We start from the raw sequence: 20,502 nt of genomic DNA on the forward strand, positions 1-20,502 counted from the left end.
CTATAATAAAAAATAAAAAAAAAAAAACCTTAGATGACGAATGTAATATGCATATATGTACTTACGACCTTATAGTGAATTCATAATTTTAAAAGTATTAAACAAATAAATCTCTTAAACCCATTGCAGCCTCTCACATTTGAAAAATATATTTAAAATGACTCACACGCCACTAACTCATAGATAAACTGAGATGTCAGTATTAAAAATGATAAAGGTCACCTTGTAATAATGAAGTTTTGAAGGTTTTTAATTTTTAATTATAAAAACTCGATGCTTTGTAATTCTAAACTACCTGTTAACGTTTTCTTTAAGTTAAAAATAGACCAGCACAATTTAAACTTTTTATAATTTTTACACTTTGGTAACTTTCTTTAAAGATTAAATCGATTAAAAAGTATTGCATGTGACATTACCATAAAATGTTTTAACTGGGTTAGTAACGTTAGCAATAAGTTAATGCCACTTCGGCTAACGATGTTCAACCGCGGTAAATTATATTCATAATTAATGGTAATAAGAACGATTTCTATTAGAAATTCTTAAATAGTATTTGACTTTCTTTTATTTCATGATCAATTTCGACGTGAGTTAGTTCTTTGCAATTATAATTAACTTTCTGAAATATAAACTTGTAATAATTGCATGAGAATTAATAAATTGATTTTTATAATTGAATATGCTTTATATTTGTAGTAATAGGTAGTTTTAAATGTATTGTTTTGGAAAGTGTAAATTCCCATAGAAAACGCTATAGGATACTTATAGGATATAACTAAAACATAATATTCATAAACACGGTCAAATGGAAAATTCAACTAAAATGTTTACTGCTAAACTAAAATATATTATCTTTTATATCTATCTTTTCGCTCATATAATTTTCCGTGAGAAATTATTACTTTTTAAATCTAAATTTAATTGTTGGAGGAGTGTGTCGTGACTTATTCGGGTTTAAGTCGACTTATAATGACCACGGAGGCCAGACTATTAACAACGTCAATTGAGTCATTTGTTAGCCGCACTCAAAGAACGCCGATGTCAGCTAATTAGTAGTATTATTTGATTGAAATTAGCTACATTTATTATAATTGAACCTTTTATATTCTCAATAGCCCCGGGCAATACGATATCTTCAAAGCCCCGTAATTAATCGCCCATTATTAATAATCTGTACGCCATAAATTACAATGTAAAAGGAGAATTATGAGACAAAATTGCCAAGAGGAATGTGATTTGTTATATTTTATAATCACATAAAATATAAATTATTTTGCGGATTGTTTTTTTCCATCGATTGCTTTATTTTATTTGCCCGAAGCGGTGTTTTAGAAGCAGACGATATTCGCAGATTACAATTGAGACCCGTTAAATTTAATTCTATTTCTCATTTACAGTAGGTACACTTGTTTCAAAAAAGCTCCGATCCAGTTATAATATCAAATGTCGCGGTTGACATCGCACGCGCAATAACGGTTGGATGTTATTTACCGCTTAAATTAACTGTTATTTTGTGAAATTCATTTTCACCAGTCATTTAAATATCATGCATAATACAGTACCATAGCTTTCCGTATTCTTTATGAACTAAAAACTGGTGAATACAGTGTATCTTTCTTAACTCGACATTTATCTTTTTTAATGCTATGGATTATAATATAATTACACTTTTAATTTCTTTAAATATTCTTCAATGTAAGATCTACATTTAATTATTCTGTTTTCATCTGTAGGTTTGTGTAATTAAATACGAAATTTATTTACAAATAAAGACAGCAAAATGTAAAAGAATAAAAACAAAAATATTGACAGTAACGCATACAATCTGGTTAATTAGTTATTTGTGTTGTTATTTGCTAATGGATTTGAGATTGTGCAAAGTGCATTGACTGTCTGAACAATAAATGCATTCTTATCGCTGACTTCGTATCAGCAATGACAACTACAATTGACTTAGGAAGGCCGTGATAACGCTCTCTTTGAAAATAAACTGTTTTCTTTTAATATAATTACGAAAAGTATAGTTTTAATATATAAAACTAATTCAGATATTATAAAACGAGTAATAAAAATTCAGAATATGAAAACAAATATCAACTTATGATTCTTTGTCTCATTCAATAGTCTCAAAAAATACATGCCAGCTAAATATGGAACCTTAAATTGAGCTTGGTAAATAATTAATTATAAAAGCGTTTACCCCAAAAGACCTAAAAGACCTTGGTATAATATTAAAAATTTTATATGTTCTCAGTCATTAACGTTGAATCTTTTGTATATTAAATATGGTATAGTATAATTTATCATAAACTTATCTCGATTCTATCTTAAATTGTTGTTCCTAGCTTTTTGCCGTGTTTAAATTTTATAAAACGTTATGTATTTCCTAAAATTTAGCAGTTACAATGATTATAATAATTGTAAAGAATAAGACGAGGAAAGTTTTCTGGTATTATACTTATATGGTCATTACCCTGATTTCGTCACATACCTGTTTGATGACAATGATTTTGGCCCATGAGCGATCAACGACCCACTTGTCATGCATCACACGTAACTTGGCAACTATAAAATTGTATTTAAATGTTAAATTATTTTTTATTTGCGTCTATTATTATGACTGTGTTAAATCCGATTCATTTGTGTGCGGATAAGTATATTTTCTTAATTTTATTTTAAACTAGAGGTCCGCCCCGGCTTCGCCCGTGGTACATATTTCGCAATAAAAGGTAGCCTATGGTCCTTTTTCGTGTATCAAAATATCTCCATACCAAATTTCAAGCAAATTGGTTCAGTAGTTTAGGCGTGATTGAGTAACAGACAGACAGACAGAGTTACTTTCGCATTTATAATATTAGTATGGATTGTAAATATTCAAGAAGGTAATTTTCTTTTCAATAATAAGTTACAGAATCTAAATATAAGTTTCTTAAGTTATCATTACTCATTATATTTCTAATCTCTTGTAGATAGCAGCGTAAAAACTGACATGTTACATCTTAGTCCAGTCTGTGGGGAAATGTAAAAGCCTCTGCTCTACAAAAGGTGGCGTAGAAAATGTTTTGAAACAATATTGTTTAGGTATGAAAGGTAAATAAAAATCCAAGTTTTCGACCTTGACGGACCCAGGCGCTAGCCGCCATCTTGAATTAAAGGTGCTAAAATTAGGTATATTTTAAATAACTTCTCAATTGTTTACTAAATCACAAAAGTGTCTATAAGGGGTTCAAAGAAGACAAAATTACCTACATTTTTTTCATACATGATTATTCTGTAAGTCTTAAAGGTAAAAAGTTACAAGCGACGGAAATAATAATATTTACAGAAATCATATAATTTTAATTTTGTTTAAAAATTGTGCAGCAATCTTTTTTTATTCTTTTTGATGGCCCGGGCTGGTTAATGGTGGCTTCTTCATTATCGTCGCCGAAATTTTCTGTTTCATTGTCTGTATTTTTAGTTTCCAACCATGAAATTTCGTCGATTAAATTTACTTTTTATTGATAACTTTACGAATCGTTCATATCGGATATCTTCTAAGGATTCCTTATCCATGTCCCCTCCGTAAAAAGTTACTAGAAAGCGTGCTCCAGCGTCTTCGATTTCTTCTGGTCATGATGACGAAATTTCATGGTTGGAAACTAAAATTACAGACAATGAAACAGAAAATTTCAGCGACGATAATGAAGAAGCCACCATTAACCAGCCCGGGCCATCAAAGAGAATTAAAAAAATGATAGCTGTACAATTTTTAAACAAAATTAAAATTATATGATTTCTGTAAATATTATTATTTCCGTCGCTTGTAACTTTTTACCTTTAAGACTTACAGAATAATCATGTATGAAAAAAATGTAGGTAATTTTGTCTTCTTTGAACCCCTCATAGACACTTTTGTGATTTAGTAAACAATTGAGAAGTTATTTAAAATATACCTAATTTTAGCACCTTTAATTCAAGATGGCGGCTAGCGCCTGGGTCCGTCAAGGTCGAAAACTTGGATTTTTATTAACCTTTCATACCTAAACAATATCGTTTCAAAACATTTTCTACGCCACCTTTTGTAGAGCATAAATACCTACAGACTGGATTATCTATTACACATTTAAAAACAAAATGACGTAATGATTTATTATTTTTAAGTGGCCACATCTTGGTATCAAAGGAATGCGTTATCTCTGTAGAACAACAAGATAATATACAGCCGTGACAACTTACTCTACCCTATGTAAACATAGCTTATTGTAATCTATAAGTTTCAATACACAATATGTACCTACTGACCATGTTTTTAAAATATACCTATCTCCCTTTTCTTTAGCTCCCTACATACCAAATTTCATTGTAATTGGTTCAGTAGTATTTGCGTGAAAGAGTAACAAACTTCCATCCTTACAAACTTTCGAATTTATAATATGAGTTTTCACATTTATTTATTGAACCAATTTCTTTATAAAAAGTCGTATTTAATAATCGGATGTAAATAAATGAATGCAGGATAGGTATTACAGTCTGATCTTGATGAACAAGGAAATGAGCATTCTAAGGCCATCTATACGGACACTACTTTAAAACCTAACAGCCTTACAAATAAACGAGTTATAACATTTTATGCAAAGAATAAACTAAGAATAAGGAAAAATCATACAAATAAACACGAAATAAATGTAACCTAGTATAACTTCGTAATAAGTATTCATACTAATGCTATTCCGTCCTTATTACGGCTACCACCCTAGTATAAGTCTGACATAACCGAATTATAACATATCTTTTAGTACATTGTGCTGTGTTTTACAAGTTTTAGAAGCAATTTTCAATCTAAATTTGAGATAATAGCAATGAGAGTAATACGAGAAGTAGAAAAAGTTGAGCAAATTAATAATTTCATTACGTACCTATTGAAATGGAAAATTTTGTATGAAATGTCAAAATATACGAAATTATGAAAAACCCTTTTGATATTTATAATGATTTATTTATTTACAACATGCGCCAAACCATACATACATAAAACTTATTTCTAAACTTATCACAATAATATATACACTTTCGTTGAAAATATAAATCTTCTAAGCCTGGAGTTGTATGTTTTGAGTACCAGTTATTTGGCAACTCTCTATCTCAAGGTGGGTTTATCTTCGTATAGCGGATCGCGTTATCTATCATTTGCTTGCATATTTAATGATATATTTAAATTATTTCGAATAAATATTTAAAAAATAAATAAACAGAACATCGTATGATGAAACTTCACAACAAATTCGACGAAGTCAAACGTCAGCAAAATGACAGCACCAAGGCTTAACCGTAGACAATTTCAATGTTTTTCATAATTTTGTGAATGAATTGCGACGTTGCCGCTTCGCGCCTATTGCATAGCGTGAGCATAGATACATCGACGTTATTCCAAATTTATTTGTAAGAAATTATGACATCCTTATTCTTTATTTATTCTTATCATATCTATGCATTGCATAAGGTTTGAATAAGCAAGTTTTTATTTGTACGGCTGTATCAGTTTTATTGGGCCAAGGTGACGAGCGTACTACGAATGTTCAGTATTTTGAAAACAATCGTATTCAAAAAAATTAACAGGTTAACGGTGCAAGTGTGTTGTCAAAAGTTCTTACTTTAAAATTCATATTTAATTGCTTCTTCTAAAGTTAAACTACAGTGACTGTGAAATTTTTAAGCTTTAATCTGTGTTCTATCTAAAGATTAAATAAACTGAATTAGTTTCCGTCTACAAAGTGCCATAATCATCAAATAAATATCGAACCGTAAGAATTTTTTTATATTTATCTACCCGAACGAGAATCACAACCATCTTCGCGGACAAAACGCGTAAGCGACACGTTCTGCACGGCGCTTAAGCTCTTTTAGCCACAACGTTGGGACTTGGGACGTACTGCAACGCATCGTGAGCATTTATTTCCGTGCAAATTCAATGAGATTAATATTCTGACTGAAAGTACTTTTATATGGGAGCATTTATTGCAGAGCTTTTCCAAAAATATTAAATTATTGCTATATTTCTTTTTTGCTTTAAATTGTGAAAGCAAATAAGATAGATAAAAATTCTTAATTATGTCTGCATCTGAATTGGAGTGGGGATGCTGTTCCTTAATTGATATTAATGAAGAATATATACATTGCATTAAATGCAAAAAATCTTTTCATTGTAAATGCATGAATCTGGATTCAACAACGTGTGAACCAACTGCGTGGATATGTCCTATTTGCGTCTCCCAAACACCTAAAACTAAAAATAACGATAATACACCCGTTCGTTTCAATCCGAATATAACTGTTCGTGGCAATAAGAGACAAGCTTTACAATCGCCACCGGGAACGTCAACAACAATGGCTGAGGACAGTGTACGTGCTATCATACAGGAGGTAATCGGAAATCAATTTGATACGCTGATCGGAAAGTTCACAGCTGCTATGAAAGATATATTAAACAGCGAGCTTAAATCGATGCGCGAAGAAATTAAGGATATTAGAGATTCTGTGAGTTTTATGAGCCTCCAATATGAGGATATCTTGAAAGACAGAAAAGAGGACCAAGCAATTATCAAGAAACTGCAAGAACAAAATGATGTTCTGTCAGCCACATTGAAAGATGTCTCATCGCGTCTTAATAATTTGGAACAGCAGGCTCGGGCCAACAATATTGAGCTGCAGTGTGTTCCTCAAAAGAAAAATGAGAATTTAATCGAAATAGTTAAGGAAATAGGGAAAGTTATAAATAGTGATGTGAAGGAAGAAGAGATATCCCACTGCACGCGTGTTATGAAATCCAATAATTCCAGTAAACGTCCTAAGTCTATAATTGTCCAGTTTAGTACATCGAAACGCCGAGACTCGTTTCTTGCAGCCTCAATTAACTTCAATCGTTCTAAATCTATTACTGAAAAATTAAATACTTCATACTTGGGGCTTGATGATGTTAAATCCCCTATATATATCACTGAACATCTAAGTCCCTCAAATAAAGCGTTGCATGCAGCAACCCGCATCAAGGCAAAAGAAAAAGGCTATAAACATGTTTGGGTCAGAAGTGGTCGCATTTACGTGAGGAAAACGGACTTTACTGATTACATATTAATAAGAGACATCGACTCATTGAATAAAATAGTTTGATTTGTATAATTTAGATCTATAAGCAAGTTATATTTATTGTTAGTAAGCATTAAAATTCAATAATTTAAGGATATATTATCAAAACACTCGCGGCTTGAGATCAAAATGTGAAGATTTTTATCGTAATTTGTGTAATTCTATGTATGATGTAATTGTTTTGACAGAGACCTGGCTCAATGAGGATATCGTTAACAGTGAACTTTTTGACGATAGATATTTTGTTTTCCGGCGAGATAGAACGCTTACTAAATTCAATAATAAAATTAAAGGTGGCGGCGTTCTGATTGCTGTCTCAAAGAGGTTCGCTGTTAGTGAACTCGTAAATTTTAAAAGTGACTGTGAGGACCTATGGGTTTCAATCAATATTGGTGTTAGACTTAAAATTACATTTTGTGTGGTATATTTACCACCACCTGTACAAAAACCAATTCTAGATCATTTTATGGATAATTTTAATTCTGTTACTGAAAGATTAAATGACGAGCATAATATAATACTCATTGGGGATTTCAATATGAGCTGTTTGGACTGGTCTCACGTAAATATTTCTCGCTCCAACGCGTATCCTAAATTATATCAAGATTTTATAGATTTTACACATTTAAATAATTTAAAACAGTGTAATTATGTCCGTAATTTTAATAACAAATTGTTGGACTTGATTTTTGTGGATGTACTTGGTTGTCTTGTAACAGAAGCTACAGATTGTTTGTGTAAAATTGATCCTTATCATCCCCCACTTGATATAACATTGAATTTGAGTTTAGATAGCAATTTGGAACCGAACAAATCTGTCAGATTTGACTTTAATAAAGCAGACTATACGAATATCAATACGGAGCTAGGATTGATTAACTGGCATGAACTATTTAATGACCTTAGGGATCCAAATTTGATGGTTGATATTCTGTATGATCATGTCAATGATCTAATAAAAAAATTTGTTCCTACAATATCTAATAAAAAACGTAATAAGCCACCTTGGTTTAATAAAAAACTTGAGAGATGTATTCGGGAGAAAAACAAGTACATAAAAAAAATTAACCTTTATGGAAACCCCCTCGATAAAATAGCTCTTCGTTTATGCAGTAAGCGTTGTGAGAAGTTATCCAAGCAATGTTATAAATGGTATATAAGTCAAATGGAACATAAAATTAAGGAACAACCAAAGTATTTTTGGTCGTATATAAAAGCTAAGCGAAACGGATCGAGTACGTATCCAAAATGTATGTCAAATGGAGTGAATTCAGCATCTACTGGACAGGATATTTGCAATTTGTTTGGCTCATATTTCCACTCTGTATACTGCCCAGTTAGAAAGTCTTCCGAAGGAAATACGTCATCCGCCAACTTAAATATTATAAAAAATAATTCTGACTGTTTCTCTTCTTTATATATTCACAAAGATGCTATTATTACCAAGCTTAAAAAACTAGATATCTCTAAAGGGTCAGGAGCTGATAACATACCCCCTATTTTTCTGATAAACTGTGCTGATCAATTAGCTATTCCTCTTTACATCATTTTTAATATTTCGCTTAGCACTGGAATATTCCCAGATAAGTGGAAGCTAGCAAAGGTTGTTCCCATTCACAAATCTAATTCAAAAGATAATGTATGCAATTATAGGCCTATTGCAATTCTTTCAACTCTGGCAAAAGTTTTCGAAAGTTTAGTTTGTCCGAATATCCAAAGTTACTTTAAAAAATACGTATCCGACTACCAACACGGTTTCACTACTGCGAGGTCTACTTGTACTAACCTGGTTCTATTTGTAGAAAATACTATTGAGTCTGTGGATGCTAATGGGCAAGTTGATGTCGTCTATACAGACTTCTGCAAAGCGTTTGATAAAGTCTCACACAGTGTACTAATTAATAAACTATCTCTTTATGGGTTCACAGGACAATTTCTTAAATGGCTTAACTCTTATTTAGAAAAGAGGTATTTTTATGTTGTTGTTGATGGCTATAAATCTAACATATTTGATATAACCTCAGGCGTGCCGCAAGGTTCACATCTAGGGCCCATCCTGTTTAACATTTTTATAAATGATCTGCCGAATTGTTTTCTTAACTCTATTCCTTACATGTTTGCCGATGACCTTAAGTTAACCATGACTATAGGTAGCATTGATGATGCTTTGTTACTACAAGATGATGTCAACAATTTGTTCACCTGGTGCAAAAGCAATTGCATGGAGCTCAATATTAAAAAATGTTCGTGCATTACATTCACACGCAAGACCAATCCAATCATCCATAATTATACATTGAATGGGTCACACTTACAAGTTGAATCATCTATCCGAGACTTAGGGGTAATTATGGACAAAAAGTTAACATTTGTTCCTCATATTGACGCAGCGATTAATAAGGCTTCAAAATCTTTGGGTTTTATTATAAGAAACACTAAATCGTTCCAAAATGCTGAAACCAAAATAATGCTATACAATACGCTGGTGCGCAGTATACTGGAGTACTGTGTTGTTGTGTGGAGACCTCACTATGCAGTGCACAGTCTCAGGATAGAGCGTATTCAAAAGAGATTTTTAAATCATCTTGCGTTTTCTGTAGGCAAAGCAAAAGAATTAAAAGGCTATAATGACCGTCTAACCCACTTCAAAATTAAAAAGTTAGATAATAGAAGGAACGCATTAGACTTAATGTATTTATTTAAAATTTTAAACGGTCATATAAACTGTTCGGCGTTGCTATCAAAATTCAAATTTAGAGTTCCTTTTACATATCCCAGAAATCCCGTTAACCTTTTATCTCCTCCATTACGCAAGACTGTCCTTGGTTCCAACTCTCCGATTCCCAGACTATGTAGACTTTACAATAAATATGCTAAAGATTGTGATATGTTTTCCCTTAGTCTAAATAAATACAAGTACCTGGTTAATCACTTAGACTAATGGATGTTGATTTGTTGTTTAGATTTAAGTATAACTATTTTTTTTTTCTCACTGTATAATAACACCTTTTATAGTTTAATTGTACGCATGTGGTGTTTACCTACTTAAATTGTGCACTTAGTTTTAAGATTATTTTTTTGTATACTTGCTCATTTGTGTAACAATTACTGGTAAACCTAAATAAATAAATAAATAAATAAACTGCATGTATTTTGAATATTCTTATAAACATAGGAAAAACTTTCCATGTAGGTAAAAAAACAATATCTTGTTTAGTTTTCATTTCAATATTTGAAACTAAAATAATAAACAAAATTCGTTTCTATAGAAACGAACTAAAACATGTTATAACATGTCAGTTAAATTAAGGCTAATAAAGGCTTTTAAACTAATCAATCAAGACATTCTCACAATCAATCTTAAGAAAAATTTAAGAGTATAAAGCAATGGTACATTCAACGGTTCTTCGAGCGATTGAGGTCACGTCCGATGAATAATGCGCCCGAGACATTAGCGGTCATTATATGCAAATAATATTACACATTTACCGCGTGTTCTGTACTTATAAACCCTGTATATGTTAAGCAAATTCGTCTTATAAAACCTTAAACTTCATATTATAGTTTTTTTTTTTAATTGATAGATATTACAAATCCGTTAACTTTGTAATTTGTAGGTAATTTGCAGCACAGGGCAATTAAAAAAAACCCGCCTTGATGGAATATCCAAGAAATGTAACACGTGATATTTTAATAGCTACGGCAATTTAATTATGATATGATCTTCATATTATTTAGAACAATCTAAGAACTAATAAACAACAGCATAAGGAACATAACGAATTTAACTATCATGCCAAAAACCTGTTTAATTAAATCATATAACCAAAAATTCACCAAAGCAAACAGCTAAGCATTTAAAATCAACATGAAAACATCGTGTATAACGTAGCATGACATTCTCTAATTAATAACCCGCGACAACATAGACAAGTTAAAATCTCATTGGATTGGATAAAATTATTGAATAGCGGACGCAGCCTCAATGGCATGGATATTTTATTCTCCCGTGGGCGAGGAGTGGGCTCCAATTTGTCCGCAGTTTTTAATTAGTATGGATGTGAGAGAAAACGAATTGTTATGCTTGCAGTAGTGCGGCTCGAGTTGTTTGACGCGAGTACTCAATTTTATATATTCGAGTGACTTGCGAGTTGCGACTTAATGGTTTATTGGAGTAGTTTTATTGTAGTATCTAAATATGATCGCGAATGTTTCAAATTGGTAAGAACTAGAAGTAGATAAGCATTCTTTAAAATTAATTCTAAACGATGATTAAAAGATACATATTGAGATGTTTCAGACGTTGTCAATTATTAATTAGATCTTGAAATATACTCAAACTAGGTTTTCGCCCGCGGCTTCGCCCGCGCAGTCAAAGAAAAACCCGCATAGTTCCCGTTCCCGTGGAATTTCCGGGATTGCGTCATTTTCCCGGGATAAAAAGTAGCCTATGCCCTTTCTCGGGTATCAAAATATCTCCATACCAAATTTCATGAAAATTGGTTCAGTAGTTTAGGCGTGATTGAGTAACAGACAGACAGACAGAGTTACTTTCGCATTTATAATATTAGTATGGATTAAACATAATATTTATAACGCGATTATTTGAGATGATCCTATATATAAATACCTACTACACCTACTACACTACCTACTACTGCTGAAATAACGATAATGGACAAAACAGGAATTACGTCGTTAATTCTCAAAGGACGTCCACGATATGCTAATATAATATAACCGCGTATTAAGTTGACAATAACGTGGCATCATCTTTAATATCACCATAACGGCTACATTTTAGCTAAGTTCGCTGTGGTCCGGGCCCGTTTAAGGATAGGGTTACCATTCGTACATGTGAATACGGTTTAAAAAAATCGAAATAAAATAAATAATAAGGCTACAGGTCAATATTTAAACTTAAATTGAATAATTTGTACTATCTAAACTTAAGGCTTATTTACATAACTTCGAACTATGATTTTGCCAATAGCCATAGCCATAGATAATGCCATATCAACATTAGTTGAGACATACCATCAGCACAATCACACAATAAAAAGTCCAAAATTGCCAATTTTTAGTGTATACTCAGAGTTGGTAACCCTATGTGGGGATGAGACGGGGCGATGCAACGTCTTCCCGCCCCCAGCTCTAATTAGGCTCACATTCTCATTCCGTTTTCGAGTTTAATTTCGCCGGCGGTTTCTCCTTAATTACGTTATTCGCGCGCCGCTGTTGTTCTTAACCCGGGGTAAAAGCTGGTGACCGATTGAACAAGACTTTAACCTTAAATACGCCTAGACATTTCTTGTCCCCTTATAGAGAAGGAAGAAAATACATATTACAAGTAACTAATCTACTATCAGTGCAATAAAAGGGGCAATTCGAAGAGTTTGTAATTTGTTTTATATTCCGAGTTCACAGACTGCTTAACTACTTAGTTCCTATTTCAAATCTTCTGAATAATGTTTTGGATAACCTGTCCATACAATTATAAGAACTCATATACAAACTTTCTCGCCTATTAAATTAGTGGAAAGTAAGATTTCCAACCTCTTTAAGGCAATGAAAAGTTCATTTCGCAAAGTGGCCAGTCATCGCGTCATTCCTTACAAACGCAAAGTTTCAACGGGAGCTTAATAAAACGTCTAACAAGATGACTTACACTTTCGACAAACATTTGAATGTGCAGTTCATCGCTGTAATTGAAAAAAATCACTTAACAGGTAAATAAGAGGGTTGTGAGGAGGCTCGTCGTTCCTCTTTGTTGTCGGGCGGTTGCTAATAAGATTTTTAAACGCCAACAAAGTATCCAATCAATGGGGCTTGAATAATGAAAATGGCACCTGCCCAGGTTCCCAGGCCACCCCCTGCCTAAACACGCACAACTTAGCCTGACGCAAGCGATATAAGACTCAAAATATTTATGAATACATTTCATTTTTCCTTGCTCGAGAGTCGGGTGAAACGATAAAATAAATTTGTGTAATTATACACAATTGTTTCGTGCTCTGAAAAAACTGTCATTTTATCTTCTTTTCACTTTAATGCGAAAATTATTTTTATTTTTTATTTTATTGTCTTAAAATATATTGTTAATAAGATTATTTAGTAAATTTCATACCGAAATAATTTGTTGTCATATTGTTATTGTTTTTATGTTCATATAGCTTATCAAATTATAGGAAAATTATAATTAATTGGTTTGTTTTTATGGTTAAATGTTATATATTTACAGAAAACACTTATTTACTAACTGCATTCCTTGAAATTAATTAAAGATCTATATTAAAATTAACATAGGTAAGAAATATTCAAAGTGAAAGCTGTCATACCCATATCACAGTTCTCAAATCATAATCTCAAATACAATGGTAACAAAACACATGTTCAAAGTATCACCGAAACCAAGTCGTTAATGTTTGGTATGCATCCAGGGTTGACAACTTCACAAAATGTGTGTCATAAAATAAAAACTTGATATGAAGTTATTTCGCAAGTTTAATACATAAAGTATGATTACATAGTATTTTCTGAAATACCAATTGAGCAATATTGAGCAAAATTGAGAGATGAATAGGATTGCAACAGACAACCCTAAAGGCGCGCGTACCGCGGGTGCGATTTAACGAAGTTCGATAGGCGCACGCGACGCCGCTCATTAGTACGCACGCAAGTCGACCGTGCTATGTTTTACACGCCACCAATACCTTATAACCTTCATTAGACATACCCGACAACCAGTAATGACTCTGTGCTCTACGCCATAGACTCGAGATCGCTCACGAACCCCGACACGCTTCTCTGCCCACGATGTTTTATTCCGTACACGTCAACCTACAAAAACATAATCCGCACCTACAACCTTTTATTACGTCGGACACAGAAATTAACCAAATTAGATTCAAAGCAAATCGCTTCAAAAGAAAGGGCTACTGAAATAATTGTCTACTTTACTCCCGGAGAAATAGAATTACAATCTAAATTAATTACGCTTTTAAAGCGTCCGTTATTCTTAATTAGTTTCTGCACCGCAGCGGAAGCTCCCGCGCCCGCCTCGCGTTCTCTTAATGAAGGGTAGTTTCAAATCAGTGCGTTTGATCAACTCTGTGCAGTCTTAATTACGGCACCCGTTCTGCGCGGGACAATCCTGTTATTTATGACTACATAAGCTTGATTATTCTTTAATGAATACTTGTTTTAAACGTTTAATTAAGTTTTATGGCTACAGCGTTGAGACGTCCCGCCGCTGCGCCGGCCGCTGGCTAATTGGATCGGGTTGACGCACCCCGTCCCGCGCCGACCCCCGCCCCGTCTCTAATTGTACCAAATTGTTAATTGGAAAATTTTATAAACGCGGCCGCCCGCAGGCCTATGGCGACGCCGACCCGGAAGGTCAAACAGAAATTGTTTAGAGTAAAAACCGTTGCGAAAATGAAGTCTTTATAATATTTGCTATGCAAGAATTTAAACAGATGGAGCAGTTTGCATAATCTAACCTCCACATTACATTCCAGGACGTATAAAGTGCATATTTTACCGAGTCATAAACACAAATCCTCTCGCGACGTATATGATCACATGTCTGTTGTTTGTAGGTTCGTAGAGCTGGGATGCATAAAATATTTTAATCTTCGTCCATCAAAACAGTTCTGTGTGAGATAATTATTAATCGTGTGTTTGAATTGTTGCAGGGCGTGTAGTTGTGGTGGTCAGTGCGAGCGGTCCCCGCTCCAACCGTCAAGCTGGCTGCGAGCGCACTGAGCATGAACCCGCACTACCACGGGTACGCGGAGCTAAGCTCGCCCCACCCGCCGTCCCCCGAAGCGGCGTTCTCCAACGGCCACGACTACCCGCACAACAACAACAACCCCGCTCTCAAAGAATGCGCCGGCTGCGGTGGCAAGATCGTCGAAAGGTTCCTCCTCCACGCTCTGGACAGATACTGGCACCACGGCTGTTTAAAGTGCGCCTGCTGCGCGCAAGCACTCGCGGATATGGGCAGATCGTTCTACTTCAAATCCGGAATGATTTTATGCAAAAGCGACTACACGAGGTAAGTTATTTAAATCATATTGATCACATCTCGTTATTAATTTTTTCTCTCTATCGGGATGATTGTGCAAAGTGCAGTACACGTGAATAGGTAATATGAATATGATACTTTACACGAATTTTAGTTTAATAGATTTTACTACATCGACAAACTTAAAATAACTATTTGGAATTATAATGCTAACAGTGTAAAGTGATTATTATTCCGAATACGTTGGCAGAGAAGAAAAAGAAAACTTAACAAAATAATTGGCTTCTCAGTGAAGCTAGTTATCTGATTTCACAGAATAAATTGTTGCAGATACCGATGTAAAAATACACTTTACGATTTAGTTTTAGGTTTCTGCACTATTTATTAGATGGAGTTCCATTTAACTGGATAAGTTTTATTGCTTCGAAATGACTTTTTAAAATAATTACTTTGGCGTATGACAAAAAGCTCTTTCTATATTTATTCTCCTTTAGGTACATGTTTAGTGACACAACGTTATAAAAATTAATTTTCGTACAAAAACTTGTTATATTACTTAATGTTGTTGTATTAACATTTAACCTAAATTAACTTGTAACTGAATAAATTTCGCAAATAGACTCAATAAAAGAAGGTAGTGCAGCAATAACACCATAGTTATACCTTATAGTATTGAATGAATTGCAAGCAAAAAATTGAAATGCATAAAACATGTTAACATTATTGTAATCATCGCATGCTATAAAAGCAGTTGACGGTAATGAGATTATAAATTTGCCTCAATTACTCCATAAACTGTATTAATTCAAACTGAGTCCACTCCAAGTGATTAAGGGATAGCGTGCCTTTACCATGTTTGAAAAATTTAATTAGTGCCACATTCGATTCTGGCATACGATGCCTCCGATCTTTCCCATCGATTGTCAATAAGTTTAGTTTTTAGTTCGTCATCTAACGATGACAATAGCGTGTCTGTCAAACGTTTTGAAAACCAAAAAAAGAATACCGAGAAAGCCGCGGGCATTGTTATGAAAATGCTTTAAGCCGTTGTATTTCTACCTGAGTGTGGGACAAAAAGTACAGTTTTGCACACAGCAGCCGATCGACGGAATCTCTCAAGCCGACTAAATTGGAGACGTTAAAAAACGTTAAGGGCTAATTTAGGTCGACGGTAGCAAAGTTTTTAGTTTATTTCGTCACTAATTAACTGCTGTTGTTGTACCTCCCGCGTTTGTTCTCATTTATAAATCACGTTGCGTTAGTAATTTTTAAACAAAGAAACTTCATGTTTATTGTCATTGATACGTGAAAGATATACATGAGCCAAGCGGGATTAAGATTGATGAGCCCAGATATGTGAACCACATTTAATTACATTTGTCCATAAATTTCTTGTAGTTTTTGTTACGTCTTAATTAAATTATCTCATGAAAAGTTAAGAATAGATAAAATTAATATAACTCCTATTAAAAACTTAGTATTCCTTTGTAAAAATTGTAGGGAAGCAATTAATTAAAGAAGTTGTTTGCTCAACATGAAACTCTAAAGATATTGTAAGCATAAAAGTTCGACAAACACTTCAACTTTAATTAAAGTATTTTTAACTAGAATGATGTGAAAAATGTTATAAAAACTGTGCAGTAATTGGTATCGTACGGGTGTAGAGTGTAGGCGCCGGTGGGGCTCGCCGCTCGCACGTGGACCGCAGCTGCAAGACACCTCCGCGCTAATTAGTTATACGCAAGGAATCCGACCCAATTAGCCAAGTCCACCTTTCTCCACGGCGCTCTATAATCGTTCTCGCATTATCTACTTCACGCAACGTAACCGAGTTAATCCATGCGCCGGAATTCAAAAGGAAATACGAATTCATTTTACACTGATTTCCCTTGTTTACCGGCGGTCGTGAACCTAACTAGGAGAGAAGAGTGGGCCGACCGCGACGCTCGTGCGTCGTAGATTCGATAAAGCTCGTCTCACAGTTGACAGAGACGGCGCGGCCTAACGAGCGGCAAGGGGGAGGGGGCTGAAGAAGTGCGGTTCCGTGCATGTCTCTGCTGATTGACCCGCGTCACTCGGCAAACAACAACTAACGAGTCGGCCCCCGCGCCTCCAGGTAAGGTAATTCACTCGAATCGCTCCCGCGGCGACTACACGTCTTCCCTGATTGAGACTCCTTAACGAAATTAACGTTCTCACGCAAACAAATGCTGCGCTCATCCCCCTTTTGTCCCGGCATGATGGATTGTGACTAAACGACGCTGCTGATGTTCCGTGGCTGATTACTGTGTACGCATGCTGTTGCCGGATAATTGTTGTGTAAACATATTGGATATGATTAATCCCCATCTTAAAAGTACCATCAGGAATATGATTATAGCGCCGTGAGCCAGAGTATTCTGTAGTGTTTCTCCTCTCAATTGTTAAGCATACAGGATAAGATTTAGTCCCGCTAATGGTGTATCGGGTTGTTTGATTGCCCTTAATGGCGCACAAACAATACCTATACTTATATTATATTATTATTCACAGATTTATGTATATTGAAATTGCATTTTCTAAAAATTTATTTCTATAAAAAATTGTGCTGATAAAATAATTGAGCATTACCTTAAAGTAGTAGTAAATGTAGATAGCAAAATAACGTTCATTTAATTAGATACCCGAAAATAGCTGTTTATTATTAATTATCACTTCAAAATAGTTGCATATTAATCCTTAAAAACGAAAATTGACACGTTTACACTATGAAACTCAATCCGTTGTGATTCGCTCGCTTCAATCGAACAAAATTATTCTCCTGAAGTTTTAAGCAATCAGAAAACTCGCAGTGAGACTGAAACTCGAAATATTCAGCGGCATGTTTTCGAATTAGCATTTGAAAACAGCAACTCACTTTTTTTGTTTATTTGACGCTATTCGTAGCACTTCATCAAGAGACCATTTACGAATTGTGCTTAATAAAACTCTCAAAAATGCAACTCTCTTTTGTTATCGAAACTGGAATTACTGACCAATTCTGATCAATTCTCAAAGTCTGAATTAACTATTTGTCCATCCCTTTCAAATAATAACACACATCTTATTATAATGACTCTAGCTTTATTTATTTTTCTGATCACTTCCTTAAAGAAATAAAAATACAGCGTTATCTATATTCTATAGTATCATACGTATGATACTATAGATAACGTTCTATTTTATAGTAGCCACCTTATAACGGGTGATTTTTTAAGAGGTATAGGATTTGATTTTCAAAAAAAACACAAAAAACTTGAAAATGTTGATGTAATCTATAATGGAATTGATAAAACGATCAATATAATTTAATGTTTGAAGATGATTTCATGCAAATGATGGCCACGGCTCCGGTTTAGATGGCCCATTCGCATTTCGGCACACTCTCTACAACATATCGGCCGGTATATCACGAATACTTAAATGCTTCAATATTGGCTACCAGTGCGTCAATCGTTGCTGGTTTATCCCTGTAGGCATAAGAAATAGTCCAAAGACGTTTGATCACGCGATCTAGGCGGCCAATCGACGGGCCCAAAACGTGAGATAAACTGTTCGCCGAAGACGGCTCTCAATTGGGCTATTGTTTCGCGTGCCGTGTGGTATGTGGCACCGTCTTTTTGAAACCACGTGTGAGGCATGTCCAATTCTTCCATTTTGGGCAAAAAAAAATAAAATCGCCAATCGATGAAGTGCATCGCGCACTTCTTAACCGACTTCACACTCTCTTAACCGAGCATGCATTTTGATAGTAAAATTCAATAATTTGCAAGCGTTGTTCGTTCGTAAGTCGATTCATGGTTAAATTATAGACCAAACTGAACAAGTTTGATAAAGACACAAGACACGATTCACGCGTGATCTATCAAAAACAGTATTGCCAAAAAGAAACCAGCAAAAAAATCACCCTTTACATACAACAATAAAATTAATAAAGAAAAACTATAGGTAATACATAGTGCGTAATAATTTACTTAGACATAGTAGATCGGATTGTAAAACATAAAACAATAAAACACTACACCACACTTCAGCTGATCAACATTCACCAATACCCAGAAACCGATCCCTCAAAACTTGCCTTATGAAGTAAAAATCTCCCAGCGAAAGACGAGCACGTCCAGGCTCTTGAAGCAGGTTCGTTAGGCTGCGTCAATCAAGGCAATTGCTGCTCAATCGGCAATCAGGCCGCCGCTAACGAGCCGCCTCTAAAACCAACTTCTTACTCCCTCACACTTTCATTGTTAACTCGCCACATTTGCAACTTATAACTTTGCGAATTGCTTATGGATATGGTTTTCGTGTGGTGTGGAATTTATAGGAGTAATATTATCTTAACACGCTATGAACGCGTTAAAAAGTTGAGTATTTAGTCATTCACATTTTTTTAAATACACACAATTTTATTTTTACATTAAAATATATTTTACACAGTGAGTCACTGAAGAGCAGATATAAAATAGGTACAAAAGAATTTCTAAATATATCGAACACATCATATTTTTCAAACCGAATAAATAATTTATTATCACCAGCTTAATAAAAATAACTTCGCTTCCATAATAATACCCACTTTACGTCTTCTCTTAAATAAATAAAGAAAACGATTTTTCAAGTAATGATTATAAATATCAAATAGTCCCGACATTAACGAGCCAATCAGGGAGGCCGTATCATCAGATAATCAGTATACAGGCTGTTAAATGGACCATCAATCAGATATAAACAACCGCCAACATTGTTCGAACGTATTACACGATATTATCGTGCTAAATATTTATTACGACGTCCAAATATATTTTATTAAGCTCTTGTCCGAGCTTCCAATTTTGGTCGCTCGTTAACGCAAAAGACGCACGCTTTAATTGCAACCGCTCGCCTCTAATGAGGCACTGTGTCCCAGCTCTGAACGTTTCTCTTGTGCAAATTGACATTGTACGTAAATTGATGTCGACAAACTCTCATCAAGATGCCAAAGGTTTATACACCAATATTGTATGGAGAGCTCTGCTTAAGATTCTGGTTAGATACTCAAAAAGAAAGAAAGCAAATCGTTCTTATTATAACTGCACTCTCGACGAGTTCAACAAATGTGTGCAAGCCACAGTGCATCGAATGAACGATACACAAAACCAATTTACCGGCAAGTTTTGACAAAGTTTCTTGCCATGGTCCATTCAAGGCGTATTTCGAGAGGATTGGATTACGCCAACATGACCAATTAATTTCGTTTGTCTCTTTGTATATCCGTCGCAGCGCCGCCACAAAGTCTAAACATGGACGTGGCCGTATGATGTATGTGTAAATTGATTATCGATGACCACTTGTAC

At 34.3% G+C, this 20,502-nt stretch overlaps 2 protein-coding genes across 2 annotated transcripts in view; both read left to right on the forward strand.

Moving 5' to 3' along the window:
* The window catches only part of LOC149910597 (LIM domain transcription factor LMO4), an 89,244-nt gene that overhangs the window by 20,614 nt on the left and 48,128 nt on the right, over nt 1-20,502 (forward strand). Inside the window, exon 2 of the mRNA XM_090115703.1 lies at nt 14,823-15,184. Coding sequence (XP_089971829.1) covers nt 14,895-15,184 — 290 coding nt within the window. The 5' untranslated portion in view covers nt 14,823-14,894. The remainder of the gene's footprint in view (nt 1-14,822; nt 15,185-20,502) is intronic.
* Nucleotides 6,367-7,149, forward strand: LOC149910598 (uncharacterized). Its single transcript, XM_090109555.1, has one exon. The coding sequence runs from the start codon at nt 6,367-6,369 to the stop codon at nt 7,147-7,149; it is 783 nt and encodes a 260-aa protein (XP_089965681.1).

The sequence above is a fragment of the Colias eurytheme genome, chromosome 2 (assembly GCF_061535395.1).
Source record: "Colias eurytheme isolate Ceu_HAF_F1 chromosome 2, ilColEury1 Martin Lab GWU primary, whole genome shotgun sequence".
Taxonomy (NCBI): domain Eukaryota; kingdom Metazoa; phylum Arthropoda; class Insecta; order Lepidoptera; family Pieridae; genus Colias; species Colias eurytheme.